Below are 24619 nucleotides of genomic sequence, written 5' to 3' on the forward strand. Positions count from 1 at the left end.
TTCGAAAGTCTTTATTAGAATTGTTTGGGGGTTTGTTTGACCAATGTCTTTTTTGGAGGGCATAGTTAGCTAATGTATGTCGTTCCTTTAATATGTTGATGTCTTTTCAATTCTACGGACTTTTAGAAACTGAAGTGAACTTAAGGCTCACGCTGGCCTTGTGGGTAACATAGATAAGGAAACGAATACGTCGGCACTGGTAGCTTCTTCAGCTATCTGATAATCAGGAGCGTAAATTTGCTTATGTTTTGGAAAGTTTGTAGCAAGAAACTTTTTCAGACGAGGTTTGCCTTGAACTTGCAATAACATGATTCGAATGACATGAAAAATAAGTGTTCAACCTTTGACAAATTACGCACACAGGCCACCCAGCCATTACTAACCAGATCAAACGTACACAACTGGGCAGCAGCACGCATGCGCGGCATCTTTCCTGTACGAGTGTAGGGTAGGAAGTAAGCCAGAATGGCTCTTCCGCCCGAATGATGGATTTTCCACATGACTTTGATCTCGATCAAAGCTTTAGTCAATCTGTCTCCTTGCTGCAAGGACTCTTATGCAGTATTGACCATAATGGAAACGCGTCTATTACAGCAGGGAAATGAGGACATCATTTCGTCCCCTTTAAGTGGGTGCAAAGGAAATGCCTTTTTGCGAGTTTTTCCTTTTCCGTGTTCAACCGGTCTTCGAATCAGTCAATAACAGATGCGGTGTTGGATCTAGCTACGGCGGGTCGTATTCTGATTGGCCTAGAGGCCTCGTTACGTAGCCAATCCGCTGTCGCCTGTACTGTAGCTGCCATTGCCATTCTCCGTGCGCAGGCCAACCTAATATAAGTGCCCTCATCATGGGGCGTTTTGCACATCATTATCATCAATCTCCCAGTTGGTGGAGAGCCCGACGGTTTGCATATTTTCCAAAGTTTTCACCCGTCTTTGATAGCAGGGAGAAAAGGCGCCACTTAGCAGTCATCCCTTGATCTTTCCCGACATAAATGCAGGATAGCGAACGAAAGGGAGGCTTAGCTTTACCCCGAGTGTCCGCATTTGGGGGCTCGTCGTTTGTTTGTGTGTATTCAAGGCTTTTGTGCAGACGCCGTCTGTGCGAATCCTCTTTCAGATGGGCGCACACGAAAGGTTTGCCTACAGAGCACAGGGTTAGAAGTTCCCAGCGCCTCGGGCTCGACTGCACGGGAGAGAGAGGCTGGTGGGCCTGGATGAAGGAGATAGTTTAGAAGAAGGCGCCCGTCAGAGGTCAAGTTGGTAACTTGATTAATTGGAGCGGGCAAAGTCTACGTCCGCTCGTTAATCAGAGAGACCGCCAGGCAGGGGTATTTCTATGGACATCCTGCCGTGCCCAGAGGGCTGACGAAGACTCGGGCCTACAGAGGTTGAACACAGAGCACCATTCACGGTCAGATTTGCACGATTCCTATACCCTGAGCAAACGTCTATTCACCCTTTGAACACAGCGCCATGAGAAACCTTCACGGCGGGTGACGCAGCTTCTGATTAGCGAGAATGTTGGTATTTCTACGGGACATCCGGCGTTCAAGCAAAGGTTTACGCGTGGGCTGGTAGGAGCTGAAGGACTATGTCTATACTATGAACAGTGTGATCTGAATACGTTGGCAAATAGCAAATTTCTTCCGAAGCTTAGTTGAGGTGATCTGGCAGTTTCGCCTGGAGAGCAGAAGTCGTGGTGTAATCATCTAGCTCCCGAGATTTGTCTGTGTACGTCTCTAGTACTGGCCATACGTCTACACTAAGCGTGTAGGTAGCTTCCGTTGTGGCTTCAAGGCTTGTGGAAATATCTAGTTATTTTCCTGGAGTAACTCTAAAGGGTAAAATTGAAATATCAAGGCCGCCGACAGAAGAACTTCCCTCCGTTTGAGAGAGAAAATTGCTTCCTTTTTATTTTCGCCCGAAACGTTCCGCTGACTTTCAAAAGCGGCAGACGAGCTATAGGATAATTTCCCTGCCACGCATCACAGCTACAGTTGAAAGAGACGGTGATATAATAACTGCAACTTCCCACAGCGAATCTGCATGTCTACTGCGCTATGCGCCGTCGTGGAAATCGCGCGTGAAGCATTAACTCCCCAGTCCTGACAGGGTGCCCTGCGGAGCCGCCTCTCGTAAGTGGAATCTGGTGGGCTGTGACTGAGTTTGGGGCACGTGAGGGATGATAACCATCAGTACCGATGATCACTTCTCATACGAGGACTGGCTGCGGATACACCGCCAAGGATATTTCACGCCGGCGGGATTGAACGTTTCATCCACCGAACAGAGCTGACCAATCGCCCGTCTCTTTTTGACCAATAGCGGCATCTTCCGCGCAAGCAGGCGTGCTATTAATTGTAAGATCTGGGCAGTGTCACGGCATTAAGCTGACCGCCTTGTCCGCCGCAGTATCGGCGTGCGTTTCCAGCCGACCAAGATCTTCTCATCTTGAACTTGTCGTTTGTACAGTTGACCTGGTGTGCACCCAGGAGTCACCGTGAGACTACGACAAGCGGGTTTCGTGGCAACCCAAGTTCCTCCCAGGCTCATCGACTTGGAGATCGTAACGTTTGCACCTGTGGGAACTACCTGCATTCAACCCATAGCTCGCCTTCCGGGCTGTTTTGTAAAGGATATCGGCTTTCTATTTCGAAGATTGAGTGCGTACAGTAAACAGTTCGTGCTCTGAGGCTCTGGAGAGAGGAAACCCTGCCCTTGAGCGCGCTGTAAGAAGAAGTGCTTGACTTTCTCATTTCTTCGATTGTCTTCTCGGAAGCGCGTCTTACAAGATGAATCCACCCCGACCATACGTGGTGATGTTTCTCCGACTGGCTGTCTTCGTAACCCAGCTCAACTTCGGTAAGTCTCAGTCCTCCGTATCTTATGTCAGGATGAGTACATTTCCTTGTGGTGTTTCAAATGCCTTAACGTGGTGACGGTGCCCCCAGGTGTCAATACATATCCTCCGCTGATTCCGTCAGATCAGCGCAATACTCGACGGTCTCTAAGGAAATAAGTGTCTAGCAGTATATATGAAGGATGGTTCTTCATAGTATGCATCGGTGACGTGAGAGGTATAAAATATCAGCCCATACTTCTCTCATTGTCTCGTCACGATCGTATGATAATCTCCAAACCATTGCCTTTTTTCACTTCATCATTATCTTTTCATTATCAATATTTTCACAAGACAAAATGAGGCTAAAGACATGTACAGATTGTTTGACCAGAAAGATAAGATATGGTGGAAGGGAATCACCATAAAATGTGATTAACAATCAAATACCATGTAAAATAAATGATTCAGTGCTGATCAATGTTACATTGGATGCTGTCACGCTTGGCACGTGTGAGTTTAATGCATGATCGACCTGCAATAATACATCGAATCATATCATGGCAAATGTTCATCCGTTCACGTCATTCTCACTTAAGTGTCGCAGATATAGTCGAGTGTAAAACACGCAATGATAATGGGCAAAATCAAATCTATCACATCCGGCACATAAACTGTTCATACAAAACGCTGAAAGGTGACGTTTAAATATTGTTATCAGCATATGAATCTTTTGATTTTTGGGTCCTTTAAAAAAAAACTTTCTCTTGTATAGGAACGTTGAAGGCAAAAAGTATGCCAGGTAATGAGTCCAGACAAAAATGGGAGAGTATCTTCTTTATTGGAATATTGCACTTTACGCTTGCCGGAAAAAATATTTTGGTCACCATCAACATCAAGGGACAGACTCCAAAGCTGAGCTCAGCTAGCTACAACCTTATGAGATAGAGTTTTCCCATGTAACTGGTAAATTTTGTAGAGAGAAACAGCGTCTACTGGAACCATATAATACACATAAGACTATATGAGCGATTAGACTATAAAAGAGTTTTATAGTGATGTAAACCCCGTGCCTACTTGTGCTAGAAATATAATACCAGGATAATTCTCATGACATATCGATCACTGACAGTGGAGACCATAACGCAGAACAAAAACCTTATTACAACTCTACAATCAATCAACCGCGGAAGGTGACAACCTATATTACGTCTTTGCGAATCTAAAAGAGACATAGTGCGCTCTCAGTAGTGTCCCTTGTCAAACAAGAAAGGTTGGACCTTGGATGCTTGCCTTGTAGAATGTCAGGTCAATTGTAAAATACGGATATGAAACGGTTCCGTCACGTATTGCTCTACTACATATGGCGGCAACCATTTATCAAAGGCAGGTGATATTCGATTTTTACCCTCGCGCCATTATTTGTTGAACCACTTCATTTCTTTGCCTGACATTCTTGAAGGATTGCCTGGATCGAATTCGTAAATAGACCTCCATGCCTGTGCCTTTAGAGACCCAAGTGTAATGAGGACACTTAATTGTATCCGCCCGCATTTACACATGAGCGGTGTTGTCATATCTTACATTCGTGCAGAGATGAATTTCATTTAGGACAGGTGGGAAGTTTTGAGACGATCCCTGTCTTTTGAAAAAGCTTGGCCATGGCGCCTAAACAAACAAAAAATGCAGTTAGGACAGGTGGGAAGTTTTGAGACAATCCCTGTCTTTTAAAAAAGCTTGGCGCCTAAACAAAAAAATGCATTTAGGACAGGTGGGAAGTTTTGAGACGATCCCTGTCTTCTGAAAAAGCTTGGCGCCTAAACAAAGTGGCGGGACCTCCCGGGAAGTGAATACGCGGGAGAGAGGCAAACATGACCTTTGAGAATGCTTTCGCATGCTTATCGACCTTGACACTACTCGCGCGTACCAGGAAACAGCGCGAGTAAGATAATTAAAATCCCACCACACCATCCTTTACTTTTAACGAAGCATGGCCAGGCTGAGTACAATCTTGTAGCTGAACGAAGTAGCGAATAAGAAGTTCCTTTCATCTCTGGTAACTGAAAATGTCCCATACGGTAGGGTATAAGCCACCTGCGTACCCACACGCCTGCACGTAAAATCAATTAGAGAACGGTAACGCTCCAAGTCTAATAACTCGGTGTCTCAGTCGTCTTGTTTTAATTAGAATCTGCTCCCTAATTGCTTTCTTTGGAAACCTACTTGTCATCATAAGTCATTACGTTCATTGGGTAATTGCGGAAGTAGCACATAATGCACTTTAGAACAGAAGAAAGGAGGAACAATGAAATAAACATGCGCGTTGAGACATACTGTAGAATGCTTTTACTCTTTTCAGAATATATGGACTATATATATTATCATATTTTCACTTTGGCTGTATAGAGTCTAGCGTACGTACTAGGGAAACAGAAAGTGATCGATTGATCAAATCTGTGGCAGTCCGCCAGCTACCTAGCGTACTGCCTACACTGTATATGAATTATCTTTTCCTTGTGTGGGAGATTTTAAGATATTTTGTCATCATTCAGCTTGCCATAACTGGTTTAGAATCGTGCTAAGTTCAGTTCAATACTCATATTAAAGGGAATACCGAACCGGATATATTCGAACTGTCGGAAATCATTGAATGTCCTTAATTAGATATCGCAAACCATGTTAACCAATAAGATTTTGTCGATACAAAAGAATATGTATAACTTGGTTAGACTCTTGAGGAAGTGAGAAAACGTTTTTAATGTGTACAAGCCATACGTTCATTGTTCTGCACTAGCAAAGAGAAGAAGAATAGTTCTATCATCTTCTGATGGCTCTAAAACAGCAACCGCCCGGGGTGAGACGATCAAAGGGTGATATGAACATATCTTAAATAATGACCTTGACAGGAAATAGCGCGAGGAAAAGAATTAAAACCATCCATTATGTTCTCCAGTGGCTGTCTGTAGTTTGGTCTGACTAGCTAGCAGTACTAGTGGGACGAAATATCATACATACGAACATTAAACACTAGAGAAAGTTTGTCTGGGTTTAAGCTTTCAACTCGCATAGGTCATTCAAGCCCCCCTCTCACTGGACCCACGGCACGCTGTCGGCGTCACTGCGGCCGATCGAATTGACAACGAATTTCATCGACAAAAAACGAATCTTTTCAAGCTTTGTGTGTTTTCTTGTCTTTTGGGTAATACTTATACGTTTTGAATTATATTCCCATCATAAAGTCAATGGTAACACAAATCCAGTTAAGGACGCAGCGACGCCGCCAGCGTGCCATGGGTCCAGTGAGAGGGGAGCTTTAGGCTCTTGAGGATGGGAGAAAACGTTTTTTATTGTGTACAAGCCATACGTTCAGTGTTCCACACTAACAAAAAGAAGAGGAATAGTTCTATCTTCTTCTGATGGCTCTAAAACAGCAACCGCCCGGGGTGAGACGATCAAAGGGTGATATGAACATGTCTTAAATGATGACCTTGACAGGAAATATACGCAAGGAAACGAATTAAAACCATCCATTGTGTTCTCCAGTGGCTGTCTTTAGTTTGGTCTGACTAGCTAGCAGTACTAGTGGGGCGAAATATCATACATACGAACATTAAACACTAGAGAAAGTTTTGCGGGCTTTAAGCTTTCAACTGGCATAGGTCATTCAAGCCCCCCCCCCCCCTCTCACTGGACTCGCGTGCCGCTGGCGGCGTCGCTGCGGCCGATCGAATTGACAAAGCACCAAACGAGTTTTTCATCGACAAAAAATGAATGTTTTTAAGCTTTGTGTGTTTGGTCATACTTCTTAAATGATATTCCCATTATAAAGTCATGGGTAACACATATCTAGTTTAGGACACAGCGACGCCGCCAGCGTGCCGCGGGTCCAGTGAGAGGGGGGCTTAATGCAGCTAGCATTTTTTCAAATCCCAGAAGATGAATATGTACAGGTGTAAAAGAGTGCTTTCCACTGCCTTTGAGTAACAGTGCAAATGTACACTTGACACTTTCCAGTCGCACTTAAAAGGCCAATTATCAAGTTGGAGTCAGCTCAAGAATGGTGTGCTTCTTGTTCCATTCCGACCAACTACCTTTTATTGCCCACTTGTGATCATGAGTTGAATGCTAAATGCAGGTGTCTGGACGCCCGGGCATCTGATGTTAGTTAAGATGTATGAATCTAAAAAAAAAGTTTGGCTGACTTCCATGTTGTAAAACCTTAGCGTGAGTGCCAGCCTTTTTAGCTTCCCTCCGCTACCCTAGCTCCGCTGCGCTACCCAAGCTCCGCTGCTTGGGTAGCTTGGGTAGCGTACTACGGAAGCTAAAAAGGTTGGCACTCAGGCTAGTAAAACCTTAGAACAACTAAGTGTAGCTTTCGGGTGTTCGAAAAGAGGTGCTAAATTTCCTTAACGGGTGATATAAGGACTTCCGGATGGTCGCAGATGCGTATTTATGTCATACCTGGGCCGCTAAAACGTTCGATACGGGTGTTCCGCATCATGTGATAATATTCCGTATCACACGGGGTTCTACTTGTATCACACGGGATTCTACTTGTATCACACGGGCTTCCATAGAATTTTTAGAATGCATTTCGAGTGCACCGAGTGCGCCACTGTCGAAAATTCGAATACTGCATTCAGTCGTTGGAATTTCAACTGTTACAATTTTTTGTTCGAGGAAACTTTTCTCAACTTCTGGCGCATTTCGCATTGACATGTGTGTTTTCTCGGGTGGGTATGACATAAATAAAATACAGTACGGCCGTCGGGCGATCCGACCCGCGGTCGGGCTGGTACCTCGGGTGAAACGGAATACCCCGTGTTGTATTCTATATGTATTCTAACCTAGAGTCAAGCTTTATCAGCTTTGAATAGCCCGCTTTCGAAAGTCTCTTTTTCGCGAAATAACGATCCTCGGAAGCGGACTAAAGCTAGCAAGGCTGGACCTCAGGCTGTACGTATCTAGAGTTAGAGAATGACCTAGAAAATTAAGACGTATAGAGAAATCCATGCAAACATATAAGTAAGGTATAATTTTTCTTCTGTCACCTTTTGAGTAGATGCCATTGGACGCTTCTGTAAGTAGACCTCTGAAGTTACCTTCGCTAGTGACAAACGACATGAACGCATTTGGAGGCAGATGAAAGTACGGGATCCCCTTTAATGGTCGACCTAAAAGCTGCACCCACGTCAGTGATACGGCCGTTACTAATGCGCCAGGGCAGCAATGCCGCTTTACACCTTGCAACCTGATACTTTAGAATCATTTTTATCAATAAAGGTCAACGGGAAATGCGTCTTTGGGGGCATTGAAACTTTCGTCTTGCTTTTAGAGCTGTATGCCTAGTCAACTGAAGTGATATTTTATGTCGCAGGTGGTCACCGTCTACGCAGCGGAAAAATGGAGTTATGGTTTCTTGCCTTAATCATAATCTACTTTTCTCTTTTTCTGGAAAGTGAAGTGCTGCAATTACAATTTAGGATTTCCGCGTACCGAGCGAGAAAAAGAAGTGACACAAATTGTAGGAAGGTCGTGTACTGTAATAACAAAATGGCCAAATGGGTTCTTGGAACGGGTCTTACATGCTTTGCACGTCGCCAGCAACAAATTGAAGCGGTCCCTGCAGGACGAAAAGGGAATCGCAGTAAATGTGGGCAAGATTACTCAGTGGGGTGTGTGCGCCCAACGTTACTCATGAGATCGACAAAATGGGGTTGGAGGAAAGTGGAAAAAAGAGACGACGAGTTCTCAATAAATTTCTTGTTAACCATTAACCTGTGTAAGAAATGCAATGGAATAGTAAAAGATCTTGGGTTCAACTCATTTCGTGAAACAAAGAGTACCATTCGCCAAAAGACAGTTGATTTGATTGATTTATTTGGCTGGAAAAAAGTACAGCTAGGGCAACCCAACTAGCCGAAGGCTATTGTAAACGGTTAGACCTGGGAACAATATTCAAAATTCGCTACAAACTTTGACAGTTACTCGACAAGCAACTGAATGAAAATTTGAAACAGACGTTCAGACAGCATCCACTGTCTTTTATCCAATTGCTTAAGTAACTGTCCTGTATCTTATTCACTGGATGTCTATTGTCTAACCTTCACCGACGTTAAGTGTAACATTCTTATGCTTAGTCAGCATCACCTGTAAAACAATTATTAACTGTTGTTAGCCCGAGCGAGGGGAAATGTAGTTCTCTTTTTAAACTGATTAGGTAGTTCTTAAATCCGGAAAGGGAAGGATAAGAAAGGCCATCGAGACCACGAAAATGGTTTCGGCGGGAAGCGGTCTAATTTCCCCTGGCCCATCTAGAGATCTCCTGGGAAGTTATAGATAGATATTACGGTCCGAGATGGCTTGGAACTGTCATCTGCCTGTATTTCATACACGTCTGTAGGGGGAGGGTGGATTTGTAGCAAACATCACTGGTGATCACATGTATTACCGGGCTTAAGGAACCGCTAGGGAACCTATTCTCAGGTGATGGCCACCTGGATGAAGAACTGCCTACGTCGGTGTTCTGTAACCTCACCGGGACCTCGACCATAACTCTAGCCCTGCTCGTGAGTTTTAAATGAACGTACCCAGCTAGGCATACAGATATCCCAGATTCCTTTGAATTACCGCTTGCGGTGTTACGCACCTTCCCAAATTGACATAATAGCATTCATGACGTCAACGACGTAACGATTTTAAAAAGTGAGTGTGGCCGTCATTTCTTATCTCAGGACTGGCATAAGCTGTTTCCTATTCAGCGAGTGTAGGAGGCATATAAAACGTGGCTCGTACTCCCAGTGCAATATCCTCTCTTGTTTCCCTGCAACTTATTTAAGTTGCAAAGACAATCTGACTTAATTTCAAAGATTTTAAAAAGCGTGAGTGTGGCCGTCATTTCTTCGGGCTTATCTCAAGACTAGCATAAACTGTTTCCTATTCAACGAGTGTAGGGGGCATATAAAACGTGGCTCGTATTCCCAGTGCAATATCCTCTCTTGTTTCCCTGCAAATTATTTAAGTTGCAAAGACAATCTGACTTAATTTCAAAAAAATTTACAAAGCGTGAGTGTTGCCGTCCTTTCTTCGGGCTTATCTCAAGACTAGCATAAACTGTTTCCTATTCAACGAGTGTTGGAGGCATATAAAGCATGCCTATTACCCCCAGTGCAATATCCTGTGTTGTTTCCCTGCAAATTATTTAAGTTGCAAAGACAATCTGAGTTAATTTCAAAAATTTTACAAAGCGTGAGTGTTGCCGTCCTTTCTTATCTCAAGACTAGCATAAACTGTTTCCTATTCAACGAGTGTTGGAGGCATATAAAGCGTGCCTCTTACCCCCAGTGCAATATCCTGTGTTGTTTCCCTGCAACGTTATTTAAGTTGCAAAGACAATCTGATCATGCCTTTAGGGGAAGAAGTCATCACAGTTTACGACCCTCATTTGCCTTTTCTTCACATATCGAGATGGCTTTATCACTCACTAACGTAAAAAGGGATTATTGGCAAAACCGTTGGGCACACATCCATTCAAAAACAAGCCCCCAAGGCGTGACATCTATGGGAATGACTAGCATAATGCACGGCTTCGTATTAGACCGGATGACGACATGATACTTTGGGAGAAGATTGCCAGCCATCTCGTCATCAAAATGTCTGTTACAGTTGACTTTAATGGGATGAAAGAGTGGCTTTATCTAATGTTCATGCCCTAATGGGCTTGATAACTGTCATGGAAAGCTCGTATTTACAACAACATTTTGCCATTACATTTGTTATAGAGCTATGTTTAATCGTTAAAGGCTATTCCATTGTAATAGGTTGACATGGGGATGCTTCTTCTTTCTTTGTTTCTTTCTTTCTCTCTTTCTTTCTTTCTTTCTCTCTTTCTTCTTTCTTTCTTTCTTTCTTTCTTCTTTCTTTCATTTTGAGGCTACCAACTTCAACTTGCTGAAGATTTTGTAGCCTGTATACCAACTGTGAGGTTTGGACCATCGCACACCGGGGCATGCCCCTACTCTTTTTTGAAAGGTGTGGTGGGTTCTTTCACGTGCGTGAGGTGTGGCTCTCCTCAAACACGGGATCTCCATTTATCGTCGTATCCGAGTGACGTCCCTAACCGAAGCTAGGTACTCATTTACACCTGAGTGAAGTGTTAAGTGCCTTTCCCAAGGGCACAACGTCGGGCGCATGTCCAGACGTGTCTGGGGGCAACCCGGGATTGAACTCGGGCCCCCTTGTTTAACAGTCGGATGTTCTGACCATTACGCCACACGACGCCACTTTTCTTGCCTTACTACTTCCGCATCTATGTCTACCGCGGAATCAATATTCCCAACCCCCACGTCTTTAATGAGAATATACTCCATCTTCTATACAAAGGAATAAATTGTTCAATCCAAACTATTCAACCACCACTCAAAGTTTATTCCACATTTCTGCATTACTCCCTTGACATAATCTTTCAAAATCATGAAAGGAAACCTGAGTACAGAGATTCAGAGAACCATTATGCTCTTGTAGTATGTTATGTATTCAACTAGCTTATAGAGCCAAAGGTCGTAATAGAATAGATGGAACGGATTGTCACTGAGTTATTTAGGGATTAGCCTGCATAGCAAGACATACTGTTGCTATATTGCCAAGTGGATTGTCCAGTCTGCATGTCGCCAGCTTCCCTCTATCGGGTGTGAAAGTCATTTCCTGCAAGCCCCGGGAATTTGATTTTATCACCTCTGCGTTTACATCGGGGGTTGGCTATTTTCGTTCCCTTTGAGTGTAGTGTCCAGCTCAGCGTTAAAAAGGATTTGGGACCTCAACGTATCATTTAGATCCAAGTCACAATTTTGTTCCCTTTCTCGAGTAGTCTCCAGTGGCCATCTAGTTACCAACGCGCTGTTTCTGAACGAGTAAGCAACGTTCGAAACCCTTTGATCTACATTTCATTGTTACTTGTCTTTAAAGTAAGTTCTTCAATCAAAACCGTAGACTGTAATGACCTGTTTTGAATAAAGGTGCAAGTTCACCACGTAATTGGAGTACTGCAGGACATTTCAAAAGTATTGACAAAACAAGCCAAATAACAAGGAAATTATCAACTGGATACATGATTACAAGCTAAGGTCCCTGTAAGTTCAGCTGAACGCTCGTTAAATTGTAGTCCTAGCTTGACTTCATGGTATCCCTGTAACAGTGCGGTCGGAATCAAGCATTTTTCATCCTTTGAGGTCTCGTTATTTCAACCATAGAAAACGTGATCAAAATTCTAATCCAGAAAGAAAGCATCTTAAGTTCAGAAGAGGTTCGGCAAAGTCACGGCAATGTGAGGAGGCACTAGTAACAACCACATTTTTTTTCCATAACCAAGTAATTTTATCATTTATCATCTAAATCAGGCCCAAAGTAACCAAAACGTAAACAAAATATGACGACACATAAACAATATACCAGTAAAGCTAACTTATGAATAAAACTTCCTTAAAAAAGGTGCTTCCAGAATGCGTTGTGATAGTGAGCATCTTAGTCTAACAACTAGATGACGGCATTGTCAGAAAAGAGAATCTAGAAGCTTAAGGCGGTAAAGGAATGGGCATTTCATTTAATGCCAAGATGTTACTGGTACTTGAGCACCTACAAGCAAAAAACAGCATCTTTAGAGCACTCTGGTTGGCCACACGTAGTTTGGAAATTGCACCCGCACTGTAGTCGGTCCAGATAGAAAGAAAAAAATAGAATCCTCGTTCTACTACATCATTCAATTTTCGTCTTTTTAGGTCAATTGGCTGCAATTTGTCAGCATGCAGGTTTTAATTAGACCTACTGCCGATTGAGGTTTATGGTCATCACTCACTCGGGATGAAGATGTCGATTTGGAGATTAAATGGCCATACTAGGAATTGTTCATTAGCAGTACTAGTAGACTTCGAGGGAAAGGGTGAGCCTTACCTGGGTGTGTCGTCTGACAAGTAGTTCTCTTATGATTACTGTTTGTTTGTTTGTTTGTTTGTGCCTTATTTTCATTCGAAATTGCTCCATTCGAATTCGACCATCACAGAGGTCAAGTTATATGGTAGAATCGTGTTTGGCTTTCAGCAAATACGTTGGAACTATGTGCTTCAAATGTCATTCCTCTCTCGTTGTCCATTCAATTTTTGCTATCTCAAACTGTTCATTTCACAATAAGTTGTCTATTCAGACCACCAAAATTTATCCCAATTTCTCTAAGCTTACTATTTTTCTTTTAACTACCAAAAACCCACAAATTTCAGAAAAGGTGGGACATTACGTCTTCCATTGCTTACAAAAGAGCATTCAAACCCTTCACTAACTAGTTATAGACAGCTACGTTTTTATAATTTAGTTTAGCCGCTTTTATACTTATTTTGTACTCTGTTCTTTTATCTATGTTATTAACCTTCGGGTAGGACTTTGCAATAAACTTATTTATTCAATATCTTTCTACTCCCCTACGCACTGTCAACCATTCCACAAGAAATCCCGCGTTGCCCGGAGTACGTAAGTCTTTGCTGAAAGTAATGATGATGTAGCTGTTTGCTCGTAAATCTAGTACCAGCCCTGTCTGTGGGTTGATTCAAATGACCTGTGCTACCAGGTTGATGCCCATTGCTCATTGTAAATCACACCGGAGGGAACGATCGACGTCAACCCTCGCAAATCTTCAATCTCTGTTCGATGCCTGAAGCTGATGCACGGCTTCGCGAGGAGGGCAAACTTATGGACAGAATACGCGGGTGTCCAATTTGTAAATGATCGCTGGTCGATCACTATATCGGCAAATCAATCAGGAATTCTCACGTGAGATCGTTGGAACTATTGTTAGAAGTCACGAAGCGATGTTTGCAGCGCGTCGGTCGTTGATGGATGCGGAGGTCCGCAAGGCCTAGTCGCGCCTAAGTTCCCACTGCTAAGTCTGACATCTATTATATAACACGGAACTTTCCCATTTGTGTCCGCGAAGTAATGGTTCAGAGATAGGGAGTCCCTTGTCCTTGCACATTTCTGGGAACTTCGTATGAAGCACAAAAAGAATTACCTTGTGTTGCAATCAAGTTCTTCATCAAACTTCCAAACAATTGGTTGAATCACAACCGATATTGATTGGTAAAGAGCTGACAAGAATGTGTTAAATAATAATTTTATTTGCAAGTTCTTGAATATGTACGCTACAGGTCAGGGTACATACGCTACAGGTCGGGGTACATACGCTACAGGTCAGGGTACATAGTCGCTACAGGTCAGGGTACATACAACATGAAACAATGCGTAGCAAGGGTATACTGTACAGATAGTGCGAGTTAACAATGTTGACTAGTAGAACACATAGCTATTCTTAAAACTACTACGGAATGCAACCTACGCTTTTTGGGTTTGACTTCTTTTTTGGAAGCAGTGGAAGACGAAGTGTCCCACTTTTTTTTCTAATGAGTGGGTTTGGGAGGTTAACAAGGTTCTAGGTTAAAGGAGTTGAGAGTTGCACTCCTGCCTTTATCGCAATTACAAAATTTTTTGGAAGCAGTGGAAGACGAAGTGGGTCACTTGTTTTTGTAATGAGTGGGTTTCGGGAGGTTAACAAGATTCTGGGTTAAAGGAGCCCAAAGTTATTTCAGAGCGTTATTCTGGATATGGCACTCTGTATGATATTAACATTTACTAGCTCATATTAGTATTTCTATAATGATTTCATACTTTGGGCTCTTAAAAAGAGCACAGAAAAAAAGGAGCACGAAGAGTCCTTTACATATTGGGACCACCAAAAAATCAGCGCCCAGGTTTTCAAGGAAGTTCTTACCACATAACATCGCATCTTTGCTCCGTGAAGCTTGATATGCCATGGAAAAGTGTTATTTTAAACTTAGTAAATTGAAAAATTGAATTTGAAAATCCGACATCCAACGCACTGATATCACTTCGGGCTCCTTTAAAGGGGGGTTTTCATGAATATGTCAATGCGTACATTTCTTGAAGCTACCGCTACATGCTATGAAAGAAGGAATTCCGTATCTCTTTCAACCGCGTTGTGCAAATTTCCCCATTACCCTGCGACAGATCGTTGTGTTCAATACTACTAGAATCCTTTCTTGTTCGCCCCTGTCTGACCCCTGCCTCCCCCTGCCCTTATTAGTAATATCGTATCTCTTTCGACACCGTGGTGCAAATCCCACCATAACCTTGCGGCAGATTTTTATTCAAAACTACTAGCATCCTCTTTTGTTCGCCCCTGGCTGACCCCAGTCTCCCCCTGCCCTTATTTAGCCACCATCTAACCTAGCCGGCCGGCTGACCATCATAGAATAGTGATCGTCTCCCGTAGAGTACACCTTTATCGTACACAATCATGTGTATGCCGTAGCAGATGGTGCATGGCATGGGGTATGAGGTCTGCCCGGTGAATCAGAAAAAGATAGAGGTTTGCCGAGTGCTTTTGATGGCGTTACCTTTGTAGTCAGGTTATATTGCGTCATAAACACGCAAGCCCATTCTTTCTGGATAATGTATAATGGAAATCGTTAAGCGTGATTTTGAATTTAACAACATATCTTCCTAAAACTTGTCAACTGTAACTATGAATTTAGAGATGCCTTTGTTCCAAAAAATTGTCAGATAAAAATCTGCCAGGTGTAAACTTTGGAAATTGGGAATCTTAGTGGTATTGTGGGAGACCCCATCACAGCCTCGTAAGAATGTTATCGAGATGTATATCACAAAGTGTCCCGGTAACTACCCGCATATAAAGAGACAAAGAGACGTATCTCTTTCGTGATAGTTCTGTGTGTCTATAAAATGACGTGAAGACGATGTGCGTACGTACAACTTGTAAAAGTGCTTCGAACACAAGGTACTTTTTCTCAGAATGGGTGCTCATAACATACTACTCAGCGGGGACTAAGTACACTTTACGATGTGCAATCAAAAATTCATGTAAATTACCCAAGCACTAAAAGTCATTCTCCAGACATCTTGGAGGGCATCTTCAAAAGCATAGGTCGACGAGTTGGCAAGGGTCCAGCTGTAGTTTGGGCTGTGTACAGACGAACCGTTAGGTCTAAGGATCGCAAGTTTGAAGGGGAAAAAATAGGTGATGTGAGGTGGGTAAGATTGACATGCTGGTCAAATATTTTGGTTTGGCATGCTGGTCAAGTATTTTGGTTTGACATGCTGGTCAAGTATTTTGGTTAGATGCTCTTTCAGAAATGTTATGAAGATAGACTGTTCTCCAACTAAAAATTGGACCCAATCGCTGTGAACACGTGACGTTCTGCACGTATGACGTCAGCAACTGGTCAAAGGTTGTCGGAAGTCAATATCGCCCACCGTCCCGGTTAAGAGAAGGTTGCTTCGCCCTGATGTAGATGGCCTCCTTTACTCCTCTCACAAAATTGTCATTTATTCAGAAATGTACTGTACAGAAATGACCTTTGCGATTATTCTAAAGTTTTCTTAGAGTTAGTCCATTAGTAAACTTTGAATGACGAACGTTGAGAGTACTACTCCTGCCTTCATTACAATTACAATTACAAAATCCACAATGTCCTTCGACCCAGTCCCAATGGCTGACGTACAAATGGAATAGCCATTAGCCCAGCCACTGCAAGTCTGATGGGTATGTAATTAGTCTGGTACCCATTAGTTTCTGTGGCTCCCTAAGGTACAGGCTATCATTGCGTAACTCTGTTATGTAACGACTCTAAAGGAACACCTCCAGGGGACCTTCAGAGGTTATAAAAGTCCACATAGGATAGAAATGGGTAAAGGTGATAGAAAACCGCACATGCAAAGAGCAGGCTAAGCATTACTTAACAAATAAAGGTCTAGTCCACCAGTATGGTATACTCCCTTCCGTGAATAGTTTCATCAGGTTGGTAAGTCACTGAATGATAGCATAATATACTGCAGCCAGAGTATCAAAATCCAACTGACTTCTCTTGAATTTTATGACAAGATAGACACCAAAAGACAATATAAAAAGACAATGCTTTTGTACGTTTACAAACGAGAATCCTCCGGCTATTTCGGTTGGCTAGGCGGTCTCTTTTTCCAGTCCAAGACCTGTGCTAAGTGATGAATGTCTTTCGGCGGACAGGGTCAGAAATTTGGATCTCAGGAGGGCAGGAGCCATATATCATACACGGACAATCTATTGTCCCATCAGAATCGATACACCAACGCCACTTACGTATGTGTTTCCATATATGTCATTTATATTACACTATCGACATCAGCGCATAGGGCAATTCTTCAGGCTTAATGTCAACGTTTGGAGAAACTCTGACGCTGGGCCTGACGGAGGATTAAGATGATGCTTTACTTACATTTCTTACCTTTCCCGTTGTCTAAGATTGTATGAAGAAAATCTAGGTGCTCTGTCCGTATCTTTTACTTCCAAGGAGTGTCCACCAGTAAAGAAGAGAGCACGCTTCAAAGCCACGTGTCAGTCCTGGAGCTTAAAGGTTTTGAACACTGTGAAGTGCAACAGATAAGCGAAATGTACGCTTAGTCCCGGGCATGTGACACACCATTCGCAGATTTATCACTTGCGTGCAGAGCCATTTCGTGTGGTGTAGTCTAGCTCTGTGGAGGACATACATATGCCATGATCAAAATCGTTCTGTTTTAGATATGTATTGGATCTAACTCATACAAGGCGTGAACATACAACAAGAATAATATTGATTGACTTATTTCATCAGTTTCATATTTGTTATCTACTAGATAGATTTTCTTCCCAAGAGCGTATGTGTAATTGCTGCAATAAGTTACAAGTGTAATTAAATTCGACACCCAATTGAAGTAGCATCGTGTAAGACAATTATTTTTAGCATGAAATGGATTGTTGGAGGCAACTGGAATTGACAACTGTTGTCTTGTCGCTTCTTCTGTCTCCAGTTGACAACTAAGTAAAATTAATGGAAAGTGTCTTTATTTGCACTATTTTCAGTGAAAAATACCAGTTCATAGTTCAAGCGTATCAGATACTAAACATAGAAACAATGACAAATATGCATGATATATAGGCGATACTGTATGTTTATTTCAGTCGAAAACGTTCTCTTTGCATCTGGATGTACTATGCATCTTTCTAAAGAGAGAAATCCGGAACTCCGTTCTCTTTCGGTTTATCATATAGTTTATCATGACTCTACATAAGATGCCAGTCACGCTTGTCAAACACTTTACCCCAGTAAAATGTTCATTACCACTATAAACCAATGCTTGTCATTGGGTTCCAACCATTGTAATTATGTGAGACGTACGTTTACTTTGCATCACGTACATATGCGTGCTATTCTCAGTAGGGCCTTCATGCGACAGAGATTCAGCATAAAGATAGATAAAGAAGACAATAGAGACTGAAGGTATAGACTGATAAGTATATGCTATGGGGGACTGCCTATGTAGAAAGATGAATAATAGTTGGGCTGATGAATATGGGGATGAATAGTTGGGTAGACAGGACAATGAATGGAATGAAAGATATCAACGTTCTCTGGGATACACATTATATCAACTAGAACCTGCACTTCAAAAGTATTGGCTTATCTTTAATAAAAAAAAATTAATACAATGCAAAGCCTTTGCCTGACCACCTTACCTCTGCAACATGTATCTGATTAGTATCTAACAGTAGTGCTTACCTTCGCCATAGGCGCAAGGTTATATTTTTGGTCGATTGTGGAGTGACCGTGGGTGTTGGCGGTCTAACTCTTTGGACTTTTTGTGCTTATTGCCTTCGCAGAAGGTTATATTTTTATTCGGAGTTGTGGAGTGATGGTGTTGGCGACATAATTCTTGAAGTCATCGACGGATGTTGATGATTTTTGGTGGATGAGTTTCTGTTGGATAGACAAAGGTCAAGTTCGAAAGAGGGTCTTCTGGGGGTTCCGTCAGTGCTGCAGTGGCCTTTTTTGTGCTTATTGGTTTGTTTGTTGGCGGAATAACTTAAGAGGATTTTTATGGATCTTGATGAAATTTGGTGGATTCGTGGGGGTAAAAAAAAAGGTCAAGTTTGATAATGAGCCTCCTAGCGGCTACCTACGGTACTGCAGCGGGACTTCAAAGTTTTTGAGTTAAAGTTCTGGATGTGCTGTGGTCATGATTTTGGAGTGGTGGATAGCTCTCATTGTTAATAGAGAGTACAGAAAAAGAGATGTGAATGAAATCAATACTGTCTGTCTACACTGTCGGTTTTGTACAAGCTTCTCATCTATAATGATATCCGATAATATTTTTCATCTACTAACTACTTTGATCTTATATGTCATTACCTCCCTTTCACAAAAGACTAAGGCTATAGAGAGTTATATATACAGTTGTTCGAATCATATTGCACCACACGTTCATTTCCAGATAACGGCCAAGGTCAACACCACTATTCAAAGCACGAAATAATAACAGCATAGTATGACTCAAGGACGATCCAAATCAATGTTGTTACGAACAAAGTTACCACGCAGTCATCACCAGCAGATAAAAGAGCTGCAACGTGACAGCCACTTCGTCAAATGATGGATGGTCGCGTACCGGCAAAGCTAATGTCCCCTTTCAAGTTGTTAGAACCCGTCTGATGCTATCTACGTACCGAGTACGAAACGGGTAATGGAGCCCTGTGCCATTCGGAATGAGAATGCCTGAAACAAGAGCAGCTCTGTCGCTTCCAGAGGATACCATGACTGCTCCAGAAGGACTGGCGCTAATCCTTTGTCTCGTCCACATCCGCGACATAAGCCTCGATATGTCTGTTTGTAATCCCGTACATTATTCTGCCGCATATTGAGATTTTTTCCACGAGACATCAAATACGTTAAAAACAAAATTCAATCCAGCGGGGGTGTATAAATACATTTTAGGACGGAAAAGTTGTGTCTGATGGCAAAGATAGCCCAACTTTCCACTCAAGATGCGACAGGTGGATTTTCAGTAATGCCAGCGGATTCTTCTCTTCTCAACGTTTCTTGCAATTGGAATACAAATATGATTACTTACGTTGTATGTATCATAACTTACACGTCAGTGATTGGGCCCACTGTGTAACTAATAAAAACTTACGTGACAAATCAATACGCCATCAAACTTTGATAATGTAGTGATGGTATGTAGAGTTAGCCTTCTACTGCGAAACCACACAGAGCGATTCCTATGTACATGTATGTTTGGCAATCAATTCCTCTCACAGTTGCATTTTTCCTTAACATTTTGTTCTGTTTGTCATTAGAAAAACAGTAAGAGAAAAATCAGTTTGTTTGGTTACTAATATTTAGAAATTTGATTAATCATTGGGATGTCATGTTTGTCAAAGGGGCATACAGGACGCTTTGATACTGCGTATACATGTAAGTGCACAGGGAGAGATAGCTCCCCAAGAGAGAACGCGTGGAAGACGAATGTTCTAGGGCAAAGATTGGATTGCATGGTAGAGCATAGGACATGTTGCATATTGGATTTATCTGTCGAAAGGAAGGGAGGATGGTAATACATTGCATTCTTTTACGTGCGAGTTGGATTGTGGGGTATATTGATATTAAGGGCTGGTGTGAAGTAAGGGATATTGCAGACAGGTTGATATGATGGTACGCGGTATAAGGCACGATGGGTCACAGAGGTGGTGTGATTTCTGATACAATGTCCTCTGTGACGTTGGCTTGCCTTTAGGTGAAATAGGCTGGCAGAGTAAGAAGCATTTGCAAGCAAAGCATGACACGTCAGTCTAACAGACTGCAATGTCTTAGTATTTTGGAGTATGGTGAATTCTGGCGCTAAAAAGGGACTGGTTGTTTACGCCGGGTAGCATGATGGAATAGGTCTAAGATATAAGTCTGTATGATGTTATTGAGGTCCTTAGCACAGATAACATCAGATTATATAAAGGGAGTTTACTACATTTGTTGTACATAACATCGTGACACTACCGGTAAATGAAACAGGATGTCAGATCAGCAACATACACGTAGAATAACGTGCCAACTCATGAACATCTTGACAGTCGATGATGTGTGTGTTACAAAATGGCCACAAGCTTGTCAGCTCTCGCTCGACATTTCCGGCTTGACCATGCACTACATTGTGAGACTGCTTATGAATGAAACAAGATGTTAGATCAGCAGCATACATGTAGTACACTGTGCCAACTCATGGATATCTTGACTGCCGATGATGTGTGTGTTACTAGAATGGCCAAAAGCTTCTCAGCTCTTGCTCGACTTTTCCGACTTTAGCCTGCACTACGTTGTGAGACTGCTTATGAATGAAACAAGATGTCAGATCAGCAGCATACATGTAGTACAAGGTGCCAACTCATGAACATCTTGACAGTCGATGATGTGTGTGTTACAAAAAAGGCCAAAGCTTGTCAGCTCTCGCTCGACTTTTACGACTTGACCCTGCACTACATTGGGAAACTACATGTAGTACAACGTGCCAACTCATGAACATCTTGACAGTCGATGATGTTTGTGTTACCAGAAAGGCCAAAAGCTTGTCAGCTCTCGCTCGACTTTTACGACTTGACCCTGCACTACATTGTGAAACTACATGTAGTACAACGTGCCAACTCATGAACATCTTGACAGTCGACGATGTGTGTGTTACCAAAAAGGCCAAAAGCTTGTCAGCTCTCGCTCGACTTTTACGACTTGACCCTGCACTACACCTGCTCCTTTACGCTCCCTCTGATGTCCTTGTGAGATATGCTTCGATCGATATTCATGTCCAAGTGCACACATTTTAGCGTCTGGAAAGGGAAACATGATCTCCGTGATAATGTGTTCGCACCAGCCAGGCTGGCCCGTAGTGTCGTCAGATATGTAGCCAAATTGAATCAGATCAGAATCAGATAATTGTATTGTCTAGTCCAGTAGGAGCTCAAAAAACTTTACACAAAAAACACCACTTTTTTTTACTTCGCTTATGGACAGACAAGGAGGATGTGACACTGCACTCAAGTTTTTAATAACTTATTATCTCCATGAAAAATTGAGATATAGTTTTGGGTGTGTCTGTGTCTGTGTGTGTCTGTGTCTGTGTGTGTGTCTGTGTGTTTGTGTTTCCTGACTACTGTAGTCAGCATAACTCAAGAAGCCAAGAAGCTTATGATGGATTACTATAATATTTGGTATGTGGGTTGGTGTTGGGAAGCCAAAATTCAATTCAAATTTGGGCCCCCTGGTATGTGACTTTGGTACTGCAGCAGAACTTCCGCTTTTGTATCTTTTGAACTGGACGTGCAATGGTCTTGTTATAACAGTGCCACGTACACAGAACAATATGCCTAATTTTACATCTGGGTGGAGTGAGGACAGTCGTGTACTGCCTTTCCAAAGGGCACAAAAACGGTGGCGGTAGGGGCTTCGAACCCGGGACCACTGGGTTCAGGGCCGAACACCCTGCCGTTACGCCACACGACCCCACTTTGCTCCTTGATGTCATTTTCACTGCCGACCAGAGAACAACACATCAAAGAATCCCTGCTGCCCACAATATGGATTTGCTTCTGAAGCGTGCCAAAGGGCCAGGTGCTGCTCAATGACCGGGCAGCAATTCATATCACGAACTGTCAGCTCCGGATTTTCGACCACAAATATGCCACGCCGTGATTTACGAAAACATCCGAAAATCAAAGACTTCCCGATTTGTCCTTTGTCATGGGAAAGGAGAGGACTAGATTCGGCTCTTACGATCATTGAACGATATCCTTTTCAGTAAGGCCCTGTCGGTGATAGATGAAGCAATCTATATGCCGAGTAGAACTTGAGCCAAAAAAAGCACACCCAAACCGCCCATCGTGACAAACCACTAGAATCATCGCAGGGTCCGCTGAGGTCGACCCGCCGTGGTAACAGCGGCGGCTCCTGCTGCATTATTGGCCGAGGACGCGGCTTGATTGCTGACCTGTGAGCTCCAGAAGCGATCTCACCAATCTTCTCTGACCCCATAATCATAACCGAAGTGCAGCCGTTTGTCAAAAAGGTCCTGTTTGCAGACCATGGGTCACGTAAACGGTGGACGATGTTTTATCTGGGGGAAGCAGATGTTTGCTCACTTATCCCCCGGAGTTCGACCACGAGCCTTCTTATCATTCTTGATGTTACCTCGACCTTTCAGCGGGTCTTACCAGGCAGTTCCCCCGGGTCGATAGTGAATCCTCCCGGCGCCACTGCTGCCGAATAGCCGTCTACTCTTGGCTTTCGAGTTTGGCGTTGACCAATTTGGGCGTCATTTTCCCGGCACGTATCTTAAAGTAACGAGCACCAGAGATGAATTTTCATCAAGTCTGGGTCGTCAAAATGTCAAAAGTCTTATGAATATCTAACTACCATGACAGGCAGTAGTTACAGGCAAACTTCAAGGTAGTGAACATCGGCAATGAAGCTTATCCCAAAGGGATGTATGCTCTTATCTATCATGGCAAAATGCCCTTGTCTTATACATTGGTGATATATGACGTGTACCACGTACCGGCTTGGGAGGTTGAGTTTTGAGAATGTCACAGTTCACCTTTCTTGTGAATCAAGCTGGAGTCTTAAATATGACTTTTTTACCATCATAATAGTTAGGTATCTCTAGTTATAGCGACTGTATAGATTAGCCTTGTACAGTAGTATTGTTGTTGCTTTAATTACATATATTGTCCCATGTACGATTGTTGAGCAATAAAATTCATTCATTCATTCTGTATTAGAGAATCATGAAGTTCAATCAACGTAGCTGTTGCCACAAGTTGTTACGTGAATTGATGCTAACAAGCCATCAGTCAGCATACGCTATTAAGGTTATCTTTTTTGGCCCCAGATGATACTTTAAGCGAAAAGCATTGTCTGCTCAATGTACCAAGGGGAACTTTCATTTTCTGTCTGAATGCTTCGCATTACATTTTTTGAAAAAGCTAATTTTGTTTTTGGCTCAGTTCAGTGGCAATGAAAGTGCTTAACGAAGATTATGCACGATGTATCACGGTTACCTTAATGTTCTGGAGTGATAATGACGTCGTTTCGCTTCCAGTGCCACCTCGTTGGGAGACCGATGTCTGAGCACTACATTAGTGCGACTCATTTCCCTTCAATATGCGAGGATTATGGTAACTTTTGATTGTTGTTTTAGAGCTGTGCGAAGAGCATGTAAGGGCACAACGGCGTGGGCGTGTAATATCAAGCAGTACTTACTACTTATGTGACGATGGGGTGTCTGCTTAAGCTATGCTCCTGAACAGACCTCTTCTGACGAAAATCCTTTCTTGTGGAGACATTTACTCATCCGTAATTGACTTTGTTTGTAATATCACGGCACCATGGTAGAATTACAGCTCTAGAGGGTATTATCAAAAAGAAAGTCACTCTGCTGTGGGCACATGGATGTCATTATGAATTCTCCTCACACCATAAGCATTTGAAGTTTGAATGTCAGCTAGCATTAGTAAGATCATCAGACATTGACTTAATAATGTTTCGGGGGTAGAGTAAAGTTGTACAAAGCTACGTGGAATGTAACCTCTACCAGGCTCCAGAGGCGGCTAGAAAGAGTAGAATTGGTCAAATAGACAGATAACATGCAAGAGGAGTTAGTCTGCTAGAATAGGGGTACAATTTGCATATTAGACCTTCTCTCCGTAGTCGACTCCCTTAGCATACTATTCACTCTATTTGGCCAATTTCTACTATTTTTCCAGCCATCCCCGGGGCCTGGTAGAGGCTACGTGGAATGTAACAAAACATCTTTGTCATCGGTTTCTGGGAAGAAGAGGCACAATACCTAACATAACCTATCATTC

At 42.7% G+C, this 24619-nt stretch overlaps 1 protein-coding gene across 1 annotated transcript in view; it reads left to right on the forward strand.

Moving 5' to 3' along the window:
- The first annotated feature begins 885 nt into the window (after positions 1-885).
- The window catches only part of LOC136442999 (carcinoembryonic antigen-related cell adhesion molecule 8-like), a 49774-nt gene continuing 26040 nt past the window's right edge, over positions 886-24619 (forward strand). Inside the window, exon 1 of the mRNA XM_066440043.1 lies at positions 886-2864. Within this exon, the coding sequence (XP_066296140.1) occupies positions 2795-2864 (70 nt within the window). The 5' untranslated portion in view covers positions 886-2794. The remainder of the gene's footprint in view (positions 2865-24619) is intronic.

The sequence above is a fragment of the Branchiostoma lanceolatum genome, chromosome 10 (assembly GCF_035083965.1).
Source record: "Branchiostoma lanceolatum isolate klBraLanc5 chromosome 10, klBraLanc5.hap2, whole genome shotgun sequence".
In the NCBI taxonomy this organism is placed as follows: Eukaryota; Metazoa; Chordata; class Leptocardii; order Amphioxiformes; family Branchiostomatidae; genus Branchiostoma; species Branchiostoma lanceolatum.